The sequence below is a fragment of the Genypterus blacodes genome, unplaced genomic scaffold, assembly GCF_046128005.1.
Source record: "Genypterus blacodes isolate CSIRO-AG114 ecotype Tasmania unplaced genomic scaffold, CSIRO-AGI_Gbla_v1 ptg000024l_1, whole genome shotgun sequence".
NCBI classification, from domain to species: Eukaryota; Metazoa; Chordata; class Actinopteri; order Ophidiiformes; family Ophidiidae; genus Genypterus; species Genypterus blacodes.
The window spans coordinates 120,001-138,841 of record NW_027466837.1 but is presented as its reverse complement, the minus strand read 5'-3'; the positions used below and the strand labels follow the sequence as shown (position 1 = coordinate 138,841).

At 45.5% G+C, this 18,841-nt stretch overlaps 1 protein-coding gene across 1 annotated transcript in view; it reads right to left on the bottom strand.

Moving 5' to 3' along the window:
- Positions 1-18,841, bottom strand: part of il1rapl2 (interleukin 1 receptor accessory protein-like 2) — a 79,600-nt gene that overhangs the window by 4,542 nt on the left and 56,217 nt on the right. Inside the window, exons 5-12 of the mRNA XM_076143437.1 lie at positions 17,873-18,005; positions 13,424-13,569; positions 6,518-6,658; positions 5,775-5,835; positions 4,693-4,802; positions 2,006-2,151; positions 1,333-1,410; positions 659-775 (exon numbers count right to left, since the gene is read on the bottom strand). Coding sequence (XP_075999552.1) covers positions 659-775; positions 1,333-1,410; positions 2,006-2,151; positions 4,693-4,802; positions 5,775-5,835; positions 6,518-6,658; positions 13,424-13,569; positions 17,873-18,005 — 932 coding nt within the window. The remainder of the gene's footprint in view (positions 1-658; positions 776-1,332; positions 1,411-2,005; positions 2,152-4,692; positions 4,803-5,774; positions 5,836-6,517; positions 6,659-13,423; positions 13,570-17,872; positions 18,006-18,841) is intronic.

Genomic DNA, 18,841 nt, shown 5'->3' with positions numbered 1-18,841 from the left:
TTTTACTCCCAGCAGCACCTCCACATTTCACTGCATTCATTTGAATAAACATTAGCATGACCCAATCCTTCTCCTGCCCCATGTTTCTCCTCCTCCGTGCTTCTCCTCCAGTCCCACACATCAGGACATCTTTTCTTATCGGGTCAAACACCACCTGAGGTGTAAACACACGGCAAACATGTACACATTTTGTCCTCACTGTGATTCCACTTTGAATGCACTGCCTAAGTTTAGCTCACATTACAAAGGCCATCTGTCTGGTGTTAATAGATTCAGCCCAGGGGAGCATAAGGAAATGTGCAGACTATTGGACACGCCACTGGGAAAGTGTCTCTCCCCTGACTTAGACACAGACAAGTACACGGACCAGGAACCTGTTTTTATGGTGCGATTTACACGGGCGCCTGAAGGAGTGTGAGTGTGTGTGTGTGTGTGTGTGTGTGTGTGTGTGTGTTTAGCAGCCATCTCATTACACAGCCTGTATGTTGCACACGTTTGTTAGCAGGATGTATGAAGTGGTTTTGACAAATCACAGCCCAGGGAAGGAACATTTGCAGTATATTCTCACAAATGGACTCATTGTTTTCTTCTTGCAGCACCAGCAAGACACTGAATAAATAAATAAATACAGATTAATAGTTTGTTTTTTGTCTTTTACCTGGCGTCTGGACAGGGTCTCTCTGCGTTTAGCAGGCATCTCATAGACCACCTGCTTCCAAAACTTAGAGGAGAGCTCATTACTCTTAGGACCCCTCCACTTGATAATGGATAAGACCTTTGGGGAGAGAGGAGAGGAGAGGAGAGGAGAGGAGAGGAGAGGAGAGGAGAGGAGAGGAGGAGAGAAGAGAACCATCAGTTGATCTTAAAATCACATATTTAGTCAATCTTAGGCTGTTTATGCATTGAGCAGACGGTCTGTTATGGCTGTTATCTTCCTAAACAAACAGGCTCCAGCCAAAATACATTGATCAAATAACATTTAATGTGATCTACTGTAGAGTGGGCTCATGGAGGATTACCAAGGCAGATAACAGATGTAGATTGAAGCCCTTTAAACACAACAGCGTATGCAAGCCCACAAACACACCACAGCACAGTGAGTCTGCATATTTGTTTATTTATGCCGTGTGTATCTGAGGATGAACTATTGATGGGTACGATTCTGTCCATATTCTGATCTTGATCCAAACTTGGCTGATTCAGCAGCAATAAAGAGCAAACAAGCTGTAAATGATGCATCAGACTCCAAAGCACCAGAAGCAGTTTGTATTCGTGATGTGCTCAATATTCAAGTCGAGTCTATCCAACCGGCCGTCTCTCTGTGTTTTGTACCTTGATCGTATGCTTGAGAGCTTCCACCTCCTGGTAGTTCATCACAGTCTTCAGGTCGGCACACTCTATCATGATCACCTGGACAAAACAGGAACACACAGATGTCAGAGAGGTTATGTGACAAAGGGAAGCAAATGTCCTGAGGGTGCAGAGGTACTTCACACCAGTTTGTGTTACGCTCTCAGACTGGAGTGACGAGCGAGGAGAAGAAGCAGAGTGGAAAGTTGGGCAAAGCCAAAATGCAACTGTTTTGGAATCGGCTCAGAAAGCAAAGAGACACTCGCTCTCTCGCTCGCTGTGCCGGGAACAAACTGTACACAAACCACAAATTTTTGGCATCCGTGAAGTGGAAAGTGAAGTGGTAGATGATACCAAATGTCTCTCTTTAAACTTCTGTTTACCCTCTGCTGAAATCCACTCCTGCTCACAAACGGCCCCTTATTTACTTTACTGTTCATTTTTCATTAACTGCATGCTTAATGAAACATTGAAGGGGTCACTTGTGTTTAACATTCAGGCGTTCTATGCGTTTATCTGAACAGCAATTGAGCAAAGATGTTGTTAATTTCATGAAAGTGTGCCGGGACCGCACAAGGTCCATTAGTAGAGAAGCACAGCTGAACAGAACCACCTCATTATCCCATATACAGCATCTGTGTGTGTGTGTGTGTACCTTGATTTCCCCGGTAACCAGCATGGAGTGGAGGCGTGTCTCTATCTGGAAGATGCTCCACCCTCTTTTTGCGACAAACTCCGGGGTCAGAACGATAACCAGACGTCGGCTCTGTTCCACACTGCGAGCCAAGTCCTCAATGTAGGCTGAGGAGGGGAGAGAGAGACAGTTTACACACAAGTCTGTGGGACAAACATGTAGGAACACGTACACTTATGGCACAGCACTGACATCGTATATAAGTTACAAAGTTATGATACAAATGAGTTTTCTTTCCTCCCCAGTTCTGTTTTCAGTCTCTGCCTAATCAAGATCTCCTCAGCGATCTACACAGTGAACCTTCCAGCAGTGTTGGGCCTTGGCTGAGGTATACCAGTCATACTGTGGTCATTATAGTACTTTGAACTGAGTGGAGGATTCGGGCTCATCTGCTCTTCATTCCCACGCAGTATGTGCAGCTGTTGGTCGTCTCAGCAGGAGTAGAAACCTTTGAGTGGAGACTTGATGATCGGTTGATGAGCTGTTTTATAGCTTATGACTCAGCTCATCACCGCAGCCTAACGCTCACACACTCGGCTGTTTCCTCTGCTTTATCTTATTAGTATCATGATTATTATCCCTTTATGTTGTTGCCGCTGAGCTCCGGCACAAACATCTCTTCACACAAACATCAGATTTACCAATTATTGCTGCTGACGCTCGTTCTGCTTCTGCACTGAACGCACGTCTGTCAAATTTAGTCGTTATTTCAACGAATTTGCAGTTAAGCGAGAACTTTGCGCCCCCTGAATGACAAATTCTCTCCCTCCCTCCGTCTCTCTCTCCCTTTCTCTTTCTCTTTCTCCCCCTCCATCTCCTCACTCGCTAACTAAATTAATGACAGAGGCACTCCAACAACACATTGTAATTTCATGCTCAATTTGAGGGGCACAAATAGTACAGAACAGCCTAGAATCCTCTCTCTCTCTCTCTACCTCCCTCTCTTTCTCCCTCCCTCTTCTTCCTGTCGTCCATCTCTTTCTTCCCTCTCACATTAACCTCCCCTCACCCTCTTTCACCCCCCCCCCCCCCCCCCCCCCCTCTCTCTCTTTCCTTCCTCTGTTTTTTAAGGATTATGTAAATCAATTAATGAAATAACGCAAAACCAATGACCCCCGTCCGTGCCTCTCTCTCTCTCTCCTCCCGTTGTTTATTCCTCGCTCTCTTGTTCATTTCGGGGGGCCTAATGGAGTGGATAATTGAATAGTGTATTTTGGGCCGCATCGCCGTGCCGCTCTGTCAATAGGTTTGCAGTGAGACGGGCGCCTCTCTCCGTCTCTGTCACTCACTCAATCACATCACCGCATTTTCACAGGGCCAGGCCTTTAGTCAATGCACAGCTCCCATTTTAAGTGAGTGAGTGTGTGTGTGCGTGTGTGTGTGTGTGTGTGTGTGTGTGAGAAAGAGCACATTCGTTTCTTTGGATGTTTTCAGGGCACGCAGGAGGAGAGATGTGACTTTTTCGGTGTTGTGCGTGAGTTTCTTTCGCCGTCTTTTACTGCGCCTGAGTGAGTATTGTGAGGAGGCATCATTCTGGCGAGGGGGGTTACGGCGAGTGCAGCGATTCATTCTGCGCAGTGTTAAAGCAGGTTTATTGATGCAGTTTAGGGAGAGAATGTTGAAACAAATCCAGAGAATAGATCTGTTCCTTACTCTCCGGCCGCATTATCATATTATTTTCGTACTTCATCCTTTTTCGGGGACAAGGACCGACGCAATTTAGGGCACGAAAAATGTGAATACACAAAAGGAAAATGACTCCATATGTTATTTAGCACATTAGTTTGATACCTCAGGGGGAATAATAATCAGTTCCAGGCCTCGGTGACGGTGTTTTACAGTATTTCATTAAAACAACAAGCAGGTACAGCATATTGCTTCTTATTATACACACACAAGTATTGAGGGGAATGTATATGGCTGTCAACGTACACACACATTTCCTACCCCTCTGTCACCACTACACACACACATAAACAGTGTATTAATGTGCTGTTATCTTAGATACTAGCGCTCAGATGAAAAATGAATTCTTGTCAGTTTGCTGTAAACAAACGAATGCCTTCGAGAGTACGCACAAGAACAATATGTACATATTTGATGTGTGAGTGAGTGTGTGTGAGTGTGTGGTCAGAATATTGACAGATATTATATATACATGTAGAGAATAGAGCAATAACCACATTTCCTCCCTCCAGGTGGACAGAGGCTGACACATAACCACATAAATGTTGACAAATGATGTGTGTGTATGTTGTGCATGTGTGGGTGTTAAAGTGTGAGCGGCACACTGAGGAAATAGTGTGTGTGTGCAGGTATGTGTGTGGGTGTTTAGAAACTGTGAGACAGTGTGTCTGTGTGACGGAAAGACACAGGGCGAGACTTTCCTTATGGGTAGAGTGTGTGTCCCATTGTGTGTGTTATGAGAGCACCTGTGAGTGTATTTGTGTGTGTGTATATACCACATGTGTGTTTGTGTGTTATGATGAAGATCCACACACATTTTGATTTTTTCTGACAGAGTGATGGATTTTGGGTATTGGGGGCTTCTGTGCTCTAGAGGGGAAGATAGGATGTGTGTGTGTGCGTGTGTGTGTGTGTGTGTGTGTGTGTGTGTGTGTGTGTGTGTGTGTGTGGCAGACACTCACTGCTGCTGGGTATTAGATCTCGGTCTGGTATAAACAGTTTGTATCCGTAGTGTTTCTCCAGCACGTCTGGCAGGATCTCCAAAGCGAACGTCTCCTCCTCGCTGCTCGACCTGCCGGGGCACGGATCACAAAACGTGGTTGAATCATGATGAAATGCAAGTATTGTAAACAATGTCAATAACGGCGCTTGCTGCTGGAGCCAAAACTGTTGGTAGAATAAGCAAACTTCTTTAGGACAGTGGAGATCCTTCACAATAAAAGTCTGTTCAGTGTGAAGAACTCATGACTGCATTTTATTGTGAAGCCGTAACAGGAAGTGATGGCATACAGTATTGCCTTTTCCTCCGGTAGCAAGGGGGGGGTGAACTCAGGGTGCTGGTGCTATTACGACATGACGTCATCAAAACAGAGCCCCTGGTGAGTGTAATGAAATCATTTCTCCTTCAGAGGATCTCATGTTTGTCACGTTCCTGCATGAACCCAGAGCGTCTCCAGAGCTGAAGGCAAAGTGAGCGCCCTCTTCTTCCTCTTCACAAAAACACACTCCCTCTGTGTTTATCACAAAGTTCTCTCACTAGTTTTTTCAGCACCTAATCAGTTGTTTGTCTCATAAAATGTGTGAACTCTTATTGTGCAGCTTTCTCACTTTAAACTGAAAGTCGTCGCACTCAACTGCATAAAACAAAAACACATTTCTGTGAAGTAACATCAAGGTGAAGGACTTGATGCAGAGCTACACTTCAGCACCGGTAAATTAGTTCATATATTGGCTCAGGAGTCTATGTGTGTGTGTGTGTGTGTGTGTACCTTCACAGTATATTCACTGGGGACAGATAGGACAGATGGGAGAGACGGGACAGACGGGAGAGACGGGAGAGACGGGACGGTTTGTTGTGCAGGCCTGTGAAGCCCTTTGAGACAAACTGGATGTGATGCAACAAACTTGACTGGACAGGGCCGGCCCTGACATTTTAGGGCCCAAAGCACTTTGTCACTTGTCACCTCCACCTCCCACATCTGCCCACAACAATGACCGGCTAGAATGTTCCTGACACACACACACACACACACAGGTGACTGACCTGCCCAGAGTGTCCAGGTCCACATTAGTGTAGGAGAGATAGGCATCATACTCTTTATGATCTGGAGAGAGAGAGGGAGAGAGGGAGAGAGTGAGAGAGAGAGAGAGAGAGAGAGAGAGAGAGAGAGAGAGAGAGAGAGAGAGATGTTAGTGTTCTCTTCGTGTCATCGTTGCATTCCTTCATAAATTGGTTTCATCCTGAATTAAACTTCCTCTTTTGGTTGAAATTTGCCCGTAAACTGTTTATATTCTGGGGGCTTCTCTTGGGAATCCCTCCTGAGAAAAAAAGACTTGCACGTCATCGAATCAGGACTCTACACATTGTGGCTTGTAAGCAGCTGCTCTTTCCCCATGATATTTATAACTTTGTCATTTTGAAAGGCACAATTTGTAAAGTACAACCTTCTTTCACAGTAAAAGCAGTGTGTGTGTGTGTGTGTGTGTGTCTGTCTGTGTGCTGAAGTGACTGCTGCATGTGCTCTCTCTCTTTTTATGGCTTCAATAAAAACGTCTTTGTAACATACTTGTAGGTTTGTTAATGGAGCCTTGCCCGACATCATTTCATTAGGCGTGTACTTCCTGTGTGTACTTCCTTTGTGTACATTGTTCGCCAGTCAGCTGGCCTGTTTCCATCATGCGTTTACTGCACAGCCCAGCAGGATACTGTACATCCATGTAAGACTTCAGTCATGAGCTCACAGAACTGAAGCGTCCTCAAATAAACCTGAAATCTAATTTGTTTACCGTCTTCGGTTTCGTCGCTCCCAAAGTGTCTCCTGTAGCAGAGCAGGATCTCCAGGTTGTAACACTTATAAAGAGCTGTGAGGACGCCCAGCAGCAGCAGAATGACCCCCAGACCACCGGCCAGCTCAAGGCGATACATGTCTACAGCCAGGGAGAGAGAGAGAGAGAGAGAGAGAGAGAGAGAGAGAGAGAGAGAGAGAGAGAGAGAGAGAGAGAGAGAGAGAGAGAGAGAGAGAGAGAGAGAGGGAGAGAGAGCGAGAGAGAAAGAGACACACAGACAGAGAGAGAGAGAGAGAGAGAGAGAGAAATTTAAAACATTACACTGGATGGAGCCATTCAGCAGCTTGGTGGCGCCCTAGTCGAGTCTAATGGAGCCGCTCTGGTTCTCTTAGACACGCCTGCCATCCTCTCTCTGTGCTGATTGCTCTCTTCCTGCCCAGTAAGAAACAACCACAGACCATAACAAACGGCTGGTGAACTCCTATAATTAGAGCATGGAGGCTCCCAGAGAGAGGAGGCACTGGACCAGAGTGGAAGAGGAAGAGGAAGAGGACTCCAGTTGGACTCCTGCGTTTCCCTGAAGATCTCAGAGGAGTGACTGAGGCTCATTAATCAGACAGGAAATGAAGAAGAACACCAGATTATTGCCTTTACAGAGAGAAACAGCTGATGACCTCACATTTCACCATTCATACAGGCTCACTCACACACACACACACACACACACACACACGGTCTCAGAGTTGTATACGTGTTTGAGCATACGTGTGTGTGTGGGTGTTAGAGGGATGGAGAGAGGGAGCATGTGTGTGAATGAGTGATAGTGCTATCATAGGCAATATAAGTGTGTGTGAGATTAATGGGACATGGCTGCTGAATGACACCATGGGAAATATGATCCATTACTATCTCTCACACACACACACACACACACACACACACACACACACACACACACACACTCCTCTCTTCCCGCTGACTTTACCTGCAGCCATTTTATTTGAAAACCATTGTTGATAGATTTTTCAAATCATAGCAGGGAGCAGCAGCTATAACCACGGCAACCATTGCTGTAAATCAGGGACTTGGTGTGAATTTTTTTTGAAGTGAAGTGTTTTTCATTTAGATGCTCAGACATTCACCTTAACTCTCCCTTTTTTAAAGAAACAGAAGTAAAATAAGAGGATGGCAGCTTAACACCGACCCAACACACACACACACACACACACACACACACACACACACACACAGACACACACACAGAAACACACTCACACCTACACGCAATTAGGAATTCACACTTCACCCAAGCTGCACATGTGTGTACTGTGGTTAGAGACCGGAGCATGTGACCCCTGAGGTCAGATCCTAAACCAGTGTGTCATCACAACTGTGAAGCTGGATTCAGCTGAATTCTGCTGCCATCTGGGAGAAGAACATATGGTGTTGATCTATATGGCTCTCTGTTAGCACCACATCTCCAAACATAACATCTATCTATCTATCCATCTATCTATCTATCTATCCATCTATCTATCTATCTATCTATCTATCTATCTATCTATCTATCTATCTATCTATCTATCTATCTATCTATCTATCTATCTATCTATCTATCTATCTACTGTATCTATAGGGATCTGGCATGAATCAAATCTGATAAGTCCAACATACACACTCCTGAATCTCTTCATTAACGTTTTGTTCATGGAATCTTTAAATGACAACAGAAGTTCCTGTCGATCTAAATCCTCCTCATCAAACGCTGGTGGAACCCTTACCTGGGAGTGTGTGAGGGTAAGAGTGCAGCAGCTAGAGTCTGAATGTTGGAGAATGGTATGGAGAACCACATCTGAATGTTTACTCTGCCAGTGTTTTTATTTCAACGAACCAGACGGTTCTTTGAGTTGCCCAACATTGGGATGGTAATGCAGCAGCCGGTGCAACAGCCTGCACCAACACTGAAACCCCATGTAAACACAGCATCCCAACCAAAATGAGGTCTGGGAAGATCCACAGCTGCTGCCTAGTGAAATGAATACAACTCTCACTCCATAAGAACTTTAGATCTGGAATATTTGGATCATTTATGGGTTTAGACATAACTTGACCATCTCAAACACCTACTGGGAGCCCCTGAGTGTCCTACCTTTACTGTCTGTAAGACAAAAGTGAGGATTTAAACGGAAAGAAACAGATCAATGGACTCCTGTTTGAACATATATCTGGCCTGGATTGATACTGCTGATGTTTCTTCCTCATAATGAGCTTTGGACGCCATCTGTGTGAAGTTACCTCCTTTCACCAGTAGACGTCTCTCTCACTCTACTCTCTACTGCTGCACCCGCTCCACTCTCTCACACACACACACACACACACACACGGAGAGAGAGGTGGGTAGAGGTGTGATGGGGGATCGGGTGTACAGGGAGGGAGGGAGGGATGAGAGCGAGATATGGAACTGAGGAGAAGAAGAATAGTCAAATTTAACTAATTGCCAAATATTTGCTCAACGGTGAAGGGAACTCGGATTGCTTCCATTAGTAATGAGTCACATTTAGAAACCTCCACTTCCTCCATCTGTCCCTGCCTCCATCCATTCCTCCCTCCTTCCATCCTCCTCGCCCTCGTCCTCTCCACGCCGCCATATCCGTCTCTCTCGGATATTTTTCATCGCTAATGAGTCACTTGCCGCCGTCTCCCGATTTCAGTGGGAGCAGAAACGGGAGCAGAGTTTTTAACAATGAATCTCCAGTGTGCTTTTTAGTTATTACAGGCGAGAGGAAAGAGAGTTATTGGTAATGGCGGTGAGGGATCCTTCTTCGCATCTTTACATTACCTTTCCTATGTCACGCTCTATCTATCCAGACGCCATGTTGCAGTGACGCCATGTTGCTGAAGTCTAACGGCTTCATTAGAAATGCATCTACCACAAACTGCCAATGTGCTTTCTTAAAAACACCATCATGGTTACGGAGGGAAAGTTTGGCACCCGTCAGCTCCATCTGTTTCCCGCTTAAGCTGCAACCGGCGCCACGGTTAAACGTCCACGCTTACAGATGCATCTCATGGCGTTCTGAATGACAAATCGTTTATAAAGGTATTAATTGCCAGGGTGGAGATCTTTGTCACGCTCGCTCACTGACACAATGATTGGAACAGCGAAGAGAAGATTCATTTACTAAGTTATCCTTCTGATTTCCCTGCTATAGCAAAGCAAAATGACAACAAATAAATGGCAGCTTTGGAATGTAGTCGAGTAAAAGCTTCCAAATGTTTGTCCACAACTCTAATCAGTGAACGTTCTGGCTAATTTAACCTCAGCTAACGACGCCATTGGAGGCAATTTTGAATGTTTTTTGCTGCTGAACAAATTAATTAACAGAAATTAAAGCTCAAAGATGGAAAGAGTTGTGGTGCAGGTGTCGGTCCTAAGGTCTCCCCAATACGTTCTGGAGTATTGGCTTTGTTTCTCCTGGGCCATGAGAGCATCAGTGAGGCCTGAGTGATGCTGTGAGAGATGAGACCTGGCTCACCGTCTCAAAGGAGCTCAACAGAGGAGCAGGTCAGCACATTATTGTCTAAAATAACATCATGTATCCTATCTTGTCCTTCACAAAGACCCACAGACAGAATGATTCACTTCACCATTCAATTAGCACACCCACTAATTACAATGGGTGTCCAAATACTTTTGGCCGGCGTGTAGCTGCGCTGTTTGGCTAAAGGTTCCTTCCAAAATGACCCAATTTGGGATTTCAGCTCAGTGTGTCTCAGCTGAGGAGAAGGAAATGAGCCGTAAAATCAACCTGAGGAGGACAGCAGAGACACAATGTCCACATGTGTCTAAACTCTCGACTTCCTCTCTTCCTCTCCACTACTTATCAACTCTTTCTTTGTTTCTTTCCATCTATTTTCCTCACTACTAAGGCTGTTGTCACAGTGATTGAAGGCGATTCTGTCCCCCTCTCTCTCTCTCTCTCTCTCTCTCTCTTTCCCTGTCTCTGTTTGCTGCATCAACCACATTTCCTTGGGTCACTGCAGGGTGAGTGCGCACCCTCACTCAATCACACACTCACTCACCCACACGCACAGCGGCTTCTGTCAGAGCATGAAATCAAGCTCCGTGCATTGACTGGGGAAACGTGGTGTTTGGTTTACAGTGTCGTGTTGTGTTAAGACAAACCACAGAGAGTCGGTGGGACTAAATGTTTGACTGGAGGCTCCAGACCGGGCAGAGCTGGATCGAGTCAGCTGGTTAGTGAATACTGGATCCACTTCCTGTCCTCTCTCCGCTCCACCATCTCTCACTCGTTAGTCTGGACCTTGTTCCTTGGATCCTTCCTCTGTTTGCTTCTTCATGACTGTGACCCTGTCTGTTGTTTGAGTGACACTGATGGTTCCATCTTTATTTTTGTTTTCAGCTTTTACATCTGCATTTTTCATGAAGGGATTTCAAGTTCCCAGCTGTGCTCTATGGAGTCCTTTGTATGTATGAATGTATGCATGTGTGTGTGTGTGTGTCAGTCATTTTGTTCCAAACGTCAAACATAATCATAACTGCTGTACATTCAGCAGGACAACAAAGAGCTTAAGATGGAAAAAGTGAGAGAAACGGAGAGGAGAGGAGAGGAGGCATCAGTGTGTTTGAATGCAGTGATGAGTCAGCCAACTCATATAGAATCACACACACACACACACACACACACACACACACACACACACACACACACACACACACTCATACAGGGTTCCACGCTCACGCTGAATTAAATCTTGGCATGTGTGCGTGACATGCGCTCCATTTTCATCACTCAAAAGCTTTCCCACACACATTTCACTTTAGATTTAAGGCTGATGTAATTTTAATGCAGCAAGCACAGGGAAAACACACACACACACACACACACACACACACACATTCCTGCGGGCAAGGATGACATTGACGTTTTCAACATGTAATGATCACCTGCTTTATGTTTCAGCTATTTCAGCACTGTGTGTGTGTGTGTGTGTGTGTGTGTGTGTGTGTGTAAAGTGCACTATCTGGAAGGCAGGACCATTACACTTAATGGAGTGGAGTCTATGCATGTGTGAGTATGTATGGTCGTGTCGGTCGGGACACACAAATGTGCACACACACACACACACACACACACACACACACACACACACACACACACACACACACACACACACAGCAAGCGATGCCAATTTGTCAGTTTCTTGCGTTCATCCAGGTAATTACTGTGTTAAGTCATGGCGACCCTACAATTTGCAGTCCAACCCCCTCTGAATATGTGTGCTCCCCTGTGTGTGTGTGAGGGAGAGAGAGTGTGTGTCCCTAGGGTGGTAGTTAAGTATAGGAAGATAGATTTGGCACCCAAGGCATTCAGCAGGAGTCAGACAGATAGAGAGATAGAGAGAGAGAGAGACAGAGAGAGTGGGAGAAGGAGAGAGAGAGACCTGTTTTAAGTCCTTCTCTCTCGCCCTTTTCTTGATTGTCTCTTCTTCTTCTTCCCTCCGTCTTTACTTCGTCGCTCCCCGTTCTCCCATAATCCCTTCACTCTTCTATCTTTATCTCTGCCCGCATCCATTATCTCTCCCTCTTTTTTTTTCTTTCCCATTTTCTTTTCTCGTTCTGTCTCCCGGCTTTGCGCTGCCTGTTAATCTCTCTCTCCACACACACTCCATTCTCCCGCTCCTGCTGCATTACATTCACATATTTTTTATATATGGCTGTGGCCGTTGCTGTGGTCCGTATTCCCACTGCGATTCACTGCAAAACGAGCAATTCATCTCATTCCAGCCCCATTTTAAAAGCTTTTTCCCTTTGTCTCTCTTTATCTGCGGGTCCTGACCCCTAACACACTCGGGCCTGTCTGAGTCTTTGCTCATCAGATGGAAAATAAGACACCGTAGGTCCGCTGCAAATGTTTCACTAAAGGATCGCTGCCCTCATGCTTTATTCAGGAGAATCAAAGTGGAATCCTGCTTTTCTCTCCCTTTGTCTGCGTCGGCTGCTCGTTACGCTGCTGTTTTTCCAAAGCATTTTCCCACAGAGCAGCTGTCAATCAAACACCTTGTCTTTTCAAGTGACATTTTTCTTCAGATTTTATGTTGATACAGTCTGAGTTTCTGTTGCCCATTCAACAGGAACAACTATCTGTTTTATTCTTCTTCTATTTCTTATGACAAAAAAATGACTTCCTGTTCTTTTCCCAGTAAAGCTCTGCTGGATGAACTGAAGCCATTTTGCTACATTAAGATGAACAATAGAGACTGGAGAGATAAACATGTCACACACTTCTTAACCCTTAAAGGTCTGGCACCAACATTTGAACCTGGGTGCAACCTGGGTTTGTATTTAGTTAAACTGAGCAAGAGGCCAAACCAAAAGTTCTCATTGAATGAAAATGTAAATTTGAAACTCATGCAGGAAAGTTTTTGTTCTCCACTACACAAAATTCCACTTGGGTGTTTTGAGCTGCAGTGACAGTTAACATGCAGAGAAATTAGAGATGGGATCCCTCAGAGAGCTTTTCTAGGCCCCATCTAATATTGCTCACTTTACTTTTCCTCTCATGTTACTTTTGGGGCAGCACTTTGGGAACTTTGCTTTCAGCTATGCAACATGTTGATGATAATGGGTACAAGCAAAACAGGAAAGTACAGAAAAAACAAATTTGGCATCTTTGCTGGAGGTAAATGTCATATTGAGCATTTTACCTGCAAGCTGTTTCTTAAAATTTCATCTTGACATTCACCGACATTTATAATTTAGAGGAAAGTCATTATCATGACATTCTTCTTTGTTCTGCACTCAAGCATTTCTTTGCTCTTACGTCACGAGGGAAAGCAAACAGAGAAGTGTAGAGGGAAGGAGAGAAGGAGGCAGGAATATACCTTTTTTCTGCAGTGTTGCACTCCCGCCGCGCCTCCCTTTGTGGTTCTCCACGTAACAGGTGTAGTTAGCCAGGTCCACCTCCTCCACAGCGTCAAACGTTAAGGAGAGCTGCACCTCCTTCTCCCCTAAATGCTCCCTCACAACCCTGCATAAACACACACACACACACACACACAGGGATTTGTCACTGTCAGGTCACATCTTTCCTCAGATTGTTACCCTGTAGTGTACAGAAGTAGGATGGGAGGAGGAGAAGAAGAAGACATGGACATCCTCCTCTCTCGCTCTGATAACTCTTTAAGAATTGAAGTGGAAAGCGGAGGGAAGAAGAGGCAACATGGAGAGACGCTAACATGAGAGGGGAGGAGGAAATGATAAAGAGAACAAATGGGAGGTGAAGGAAAGGAAGTAGAGCAGACAACAACATGTGCTGACAACATGGCTGACAGCTGGAAAACACCTCTGTCCTTATGGTGGGGTCAAACTCCTCTATAGCCCTGTGAGGAGGAGGAGGAGGAAGAGGTGGAGGAGGAGGAGGAGGAGGAGGAGGAGGAGGAGACTGAACTCATGTCTTTCTAAAAAATGCTGCTTCATAGCTTCTTGTATTTCTCCAGGTTCTGTTAGAGTAGCAGCAGTGCTCACTTGCAGAAGCTCGCTGCTTCACACGTTGACACTTTGCACTTTTAGCTGCCCAGTGGACACACTGTGGCCACAGGCTAATCTGCAGGCCAAAGAGCAACTCAAACTGGAACAGCAGGGGGTCCAGAGATCAAATTAGTCCAGATTGCAGCATGCAGCCCGTTCACTCGGCCAGCGACTCAGACAGAGTTTGTGTGTGTTTGAAATCTCCAGATGATTACTCATAGAAATAGGAAAACCACGCAGGAACACACACGACGTCATAGAACTCTGATTGTTATTAATACAGTGATGTGTTTACGTCCAACTGCACCACGAATAATCAGCCAATAGCAACCTGAGGCAGCAGTTTAGAGCAGGATTACATGTTTTTTATTTGGACTCACAGCTTGTATTTGTATTAATAGCCATTTGCAGGTGTTAAATGTTGCTCCTGAATTTTTATTTTGTCATTTTGTCCAACAATCGGCGTGAAAACTCTCCACAGACAACCACTCACTTACTGAGGAGACAGTTATGCAACTCAGACTGTAAAAGTGAGATTTGGAGAGTTTTTTTCCTGACATGATGTGAATTTCAAGGAAGTGAAAGCTTCTTCACAGCCTAAGACCAACGGTGCTTTCAAGTGCTCATTGAAATATCGTGATTTCAAAGTGAGTGGGTGTGAATGCACCACCAGCTCAGACGGGTCACTCGTAGAAATGTGGAGCAGTTGGAGAGCGGCGAAGCTCAGCTGCCAGGCAATGTTAAGAGTAAATACTTATTTTATTTTTTATTCCACTGCTGCATTGCAAAGTAGATCTGTGCCACTTGATTACAATACTGAGCCACCGGGTGTTTGCTTCTGTTAGATAGATGTTTGAACCGAACATAAATGCTGGAGTAGAGACAAACAAATTCATATTTATAAAGAAGAACGTCCTCCTCCCACAGTTCTTGAGTCATCCGAGAGCAGCTACCCTGGAGTCAAAGCTAAGAATGGTGACACAAACACATCTCTTGCAGTGGAATTGGTCTGGGTTTCTGGTCTCGGTGCAACATTTAAGGCAAAGGAGGAAAGTTCTCAATCTCCCAAAAAAGTTCCCCATGGCGCAAAAAAGACACTATTTACAGTCTGCCGCTCGCCCTCGCCTTTCTAGTCAAGTTCCCGGAGTAATAATGAGGTGAGAATGTCAACACTTCTCCCCTATAGAGAGCTGGCGGCGGGGGAGCGAGCATCAGTAATTACAGGCGTTCACATTTCCATGGTGGTCATGAGATTACAATGGATTTTTATAAAAATAGACACGGACGCATGCGGTCCGGTGGCCTGCGAGGAGGAGGAGGAGGAGGTGGAGGAGGAGGAGGAGGGAGACGCTGGACAGATTAATGTGCCTCACAGCAGGGGGTCTGTCTGCTGCAGTGCCATTGTTGAAGGTTGGGATAGAGATATGATTGAGTCGAGATGGAGTGGAGTGAAAGACTCGCTGAGCATTGAGACAAAGGTTAATTTCATACCGCAGGGCATGATTAGTTTCAAGTTAACGACACACTCGCGCACACACACTCCCGCTCTCTTCATCTACAACATTATTTCCTGCTAATGAACAGTTTTCAGAGGACGTCACTTCGGGCGGCGGTACTCAGGTTCAAGTCCTGGGTCAGCCAGCGTCTCTCTAGCTGAGGTGCCCTTAAGCAAGGCACCGGGCTGCCGAACTCTGACCTCTCTATGTGGAAGAAGCAAAGTGAAGAGAAGCTTTCCTTTCACTCTGAGGATGTTTTGTAATATAAAGGGATCGGTCTAAATCCTGACGTTAGAACTGAGACTTCTGCTGTAAGTGAACAAAGAGGATTCATTACAAAAGCAGGCTGCTTTGATAACAACATGGAGGAAGGAGAGCAGCCAGTGGAGCGAATCCAGCAGTCTGTGTGCGGTTTGTGTGTGTGTGGTTTGTGCCTCGCTGACATGTATAATTGCAAGTTGTGCGAGACAGGAAGTGTGGAGGGGGAGGGACTGTCCAAAAATATTATCTAATAATTATTAGTTCAGTTTTTTGCATTCTGGTTCACCGATCTAATCACAGAGAGACTCTTTTTCGGGTCGTGACAATTTGCCCCCGCAGCACACAGAGAGGCCCCGTCCACCTTAACAGAGCCGTACATGTATTTGCTGATGTCTAATCCATTTGAATCCAGCCTGTCATGTTTCTAAAGTCAGAGAGAATAGACGGGCGGTTGTTCTAAATGATCTGGTGCCTCTGAAGCATGAAGCCCTGCCGTCTCTCTCTCACAGAACATCAGCTGAACTCATTTAGAGACTTTTTCGGACTTCAGAGTGAAACCTCAGCTTCATTACGAGGTCAAGTCTCATCTCATAACACAACGGTACTCAACTCTCAGCTCTCTGAATGGCAGCGTGGCTCAGGTTCTACCAGAGCTCAATCATTTGCCTCTAAAAGTAGCTTTTTACAGGAATAACTTCAGGACAGTTAAGAGCTTAATAACTGCCACACACACACACAATGTGTCTGGCGTTGAGTAATGCAGTGGCACTGAGGCAAGACGGCTGCAAACATTTCTCTAATGCTGGAAAATAAGGAGGGAAACTGTCGTGCCGGTGTGTTATTTTGTTTTGTTTTGACTCAGCCGCACTCTGGGTTCTGGGCTTAAATATGTAATGTGTGTGTGGCTACTCAAGGCTCCAGCGGTTGCGCCTTATTAATTTTTGTTTGTTCTGGGATATTCCCGAGACAACATTGACAGAAGCTTTGCTTTCATGTTCCACACTGAGGCCTTAGGTGAACTCTGCGGTCACTTTGAGTTGCATTAGATTTCTGCAAATGCACAAATATCTCAAAGTCAAATCTCTAACCCTCATTAACTCGGCCAAAGGGGGTTCTTGTGTCTTCGGACTGTGTTTGTTTGTCTGCCTGTACGTCTGTTTACCAGCAGGATCACATGAAAATTCATGAAGCGGATTTCATGAAAGTTGTTGGGCAGTTTGCTCTCCAATCAGGCAGGAAAACAACAAGTTGGGCCTGATGGTGGCGCTGCAATAAGCACTGTTATGTTTTGAACCAGAAGTCGTGGATTTCTTGGGTCTATCTACAGTCTTTCCATATATGCCACGCCCATTTCTGCCTAACTCAAAGAGCACAGTCTATCCCTATTCTGTGAGGCAGCAATACTGTGCACATGGAATGAAAACAGGCCTCTCGGTCTCTTTCTAAGCAAAACTGAAAATCAACAAAAAAGCATGAAACTCTCTGTAAGGTCAGACTTAATGAGATCTAAAGAGTAATAATGAGATCATAATCTTAAACAGGTGATGAGTCGTTTCTTTTTGATCACATTTTAATCTTAACTCTCGTAACTCTCTCACTGTCTGTGCGTGCGTGCCCATGTGAGACTGTTCTGAGGGTTTCCATGGCGACATATCAGGTGGCTCTTAATGATATTTGACGCCCTGCAGACAATCAGCCCTCTCCCAATACATCCCACTGTAATTGGTCCCAATAGGGGAGAAAATGAATTCAATTTCACTTTATTATTAGTATTCATCATTTTTCAGAAAAGCTGAGGAGGAATCTGTCAGAGAAGCCTCAATGAGTCATAAATCATAGGAGAACAAATTAGATAGTGTCAGTGTGAAGAGCAGAGCCAGGAGCGGAGCCTTTTCAGGAATTAATTAACAGAAGAAACCTGTAAACTAACGAGCTTTAATAGATTTTATCAGCGTCTCAGAGGAAGGAGCTTCGTCTGTATGAAAGCCTGCGAGAGCGTGAAACAAAGACGGAGAGGAAACGCTTTCTGCCGCTGCCTCCTCTCACCTGACTTCACTTTCTTTGATGTGTCCCGCCAGCTCCTCGATGAACTTCTCCCCCTTCATCCAGTAGATGATGGGCCTTCTGTTTTCACCGCTGTAGCCAAAGAACGCCTTGCAGTCCAGACTCAGGGGCATGCCTGCAAACACACAACACACAACACACACAACCCAGCGCTGTTAGAGCGAAGGAAGGAACAAAATCCTCCTCCTGAAGAAGACATACATCGTAGAGACAATACACTTCTCAGTCCACACTTATTCGTTAACAAAGAAAGACGTGCTGCAGGGTGCCAGTTTGGACTTGGGACTGCAATGCCTGATGGGTAATCAGAGCTTCCCCCTTGGTGGCAGTTTAGATCAGGAAGCGAAACGATAAGGACGACACCAGAAAGAGACCGGCTCTTCACTGATAGAGACATTTTCCTCCATCTGAAAGTTTGCGTGGTGCAAGTGAAGGGAGTGAGGGACTGGCAGGGACTACAAAGCTAACACACACACACACACACACACACACACACACACACACACACACACACACACCAGCCAGCTTTAGTGATCCAGAGCTGAAGGACGACAGCTGCAGCTACTACCGCGGCGATTGGAGGGCCAAGAGGAAGTAGGCACTTGCAGCGTGTAATGATGCAGGAGGAGGAGGCGTCCTGATGGAGGAGATGGACGCTCACACAGCTCTCCCCTCATCAGAGCTTTTATTCCCCGTGTCACAGCAGCTCATTGTGCGTTAATGTGCAGCACTGCAGACACTCACCTGCCGCCGCCTCTTTACACATTATTTAAAGCAGTGTGTGTTCATGTTGTAGCGTGTCCCAGCTAGTTTCACCTGTGAGGGATGAGCTGGCGTTGCTACATTAACCTGCGCTTTACAGGGATGTAGCTGCCGCCTTGATTTATAGCAGCGGTCAGACGTTGGACGGGAGTCATGTTGGAGGCGTCCTGAGCTACCAGGCTGACTCGC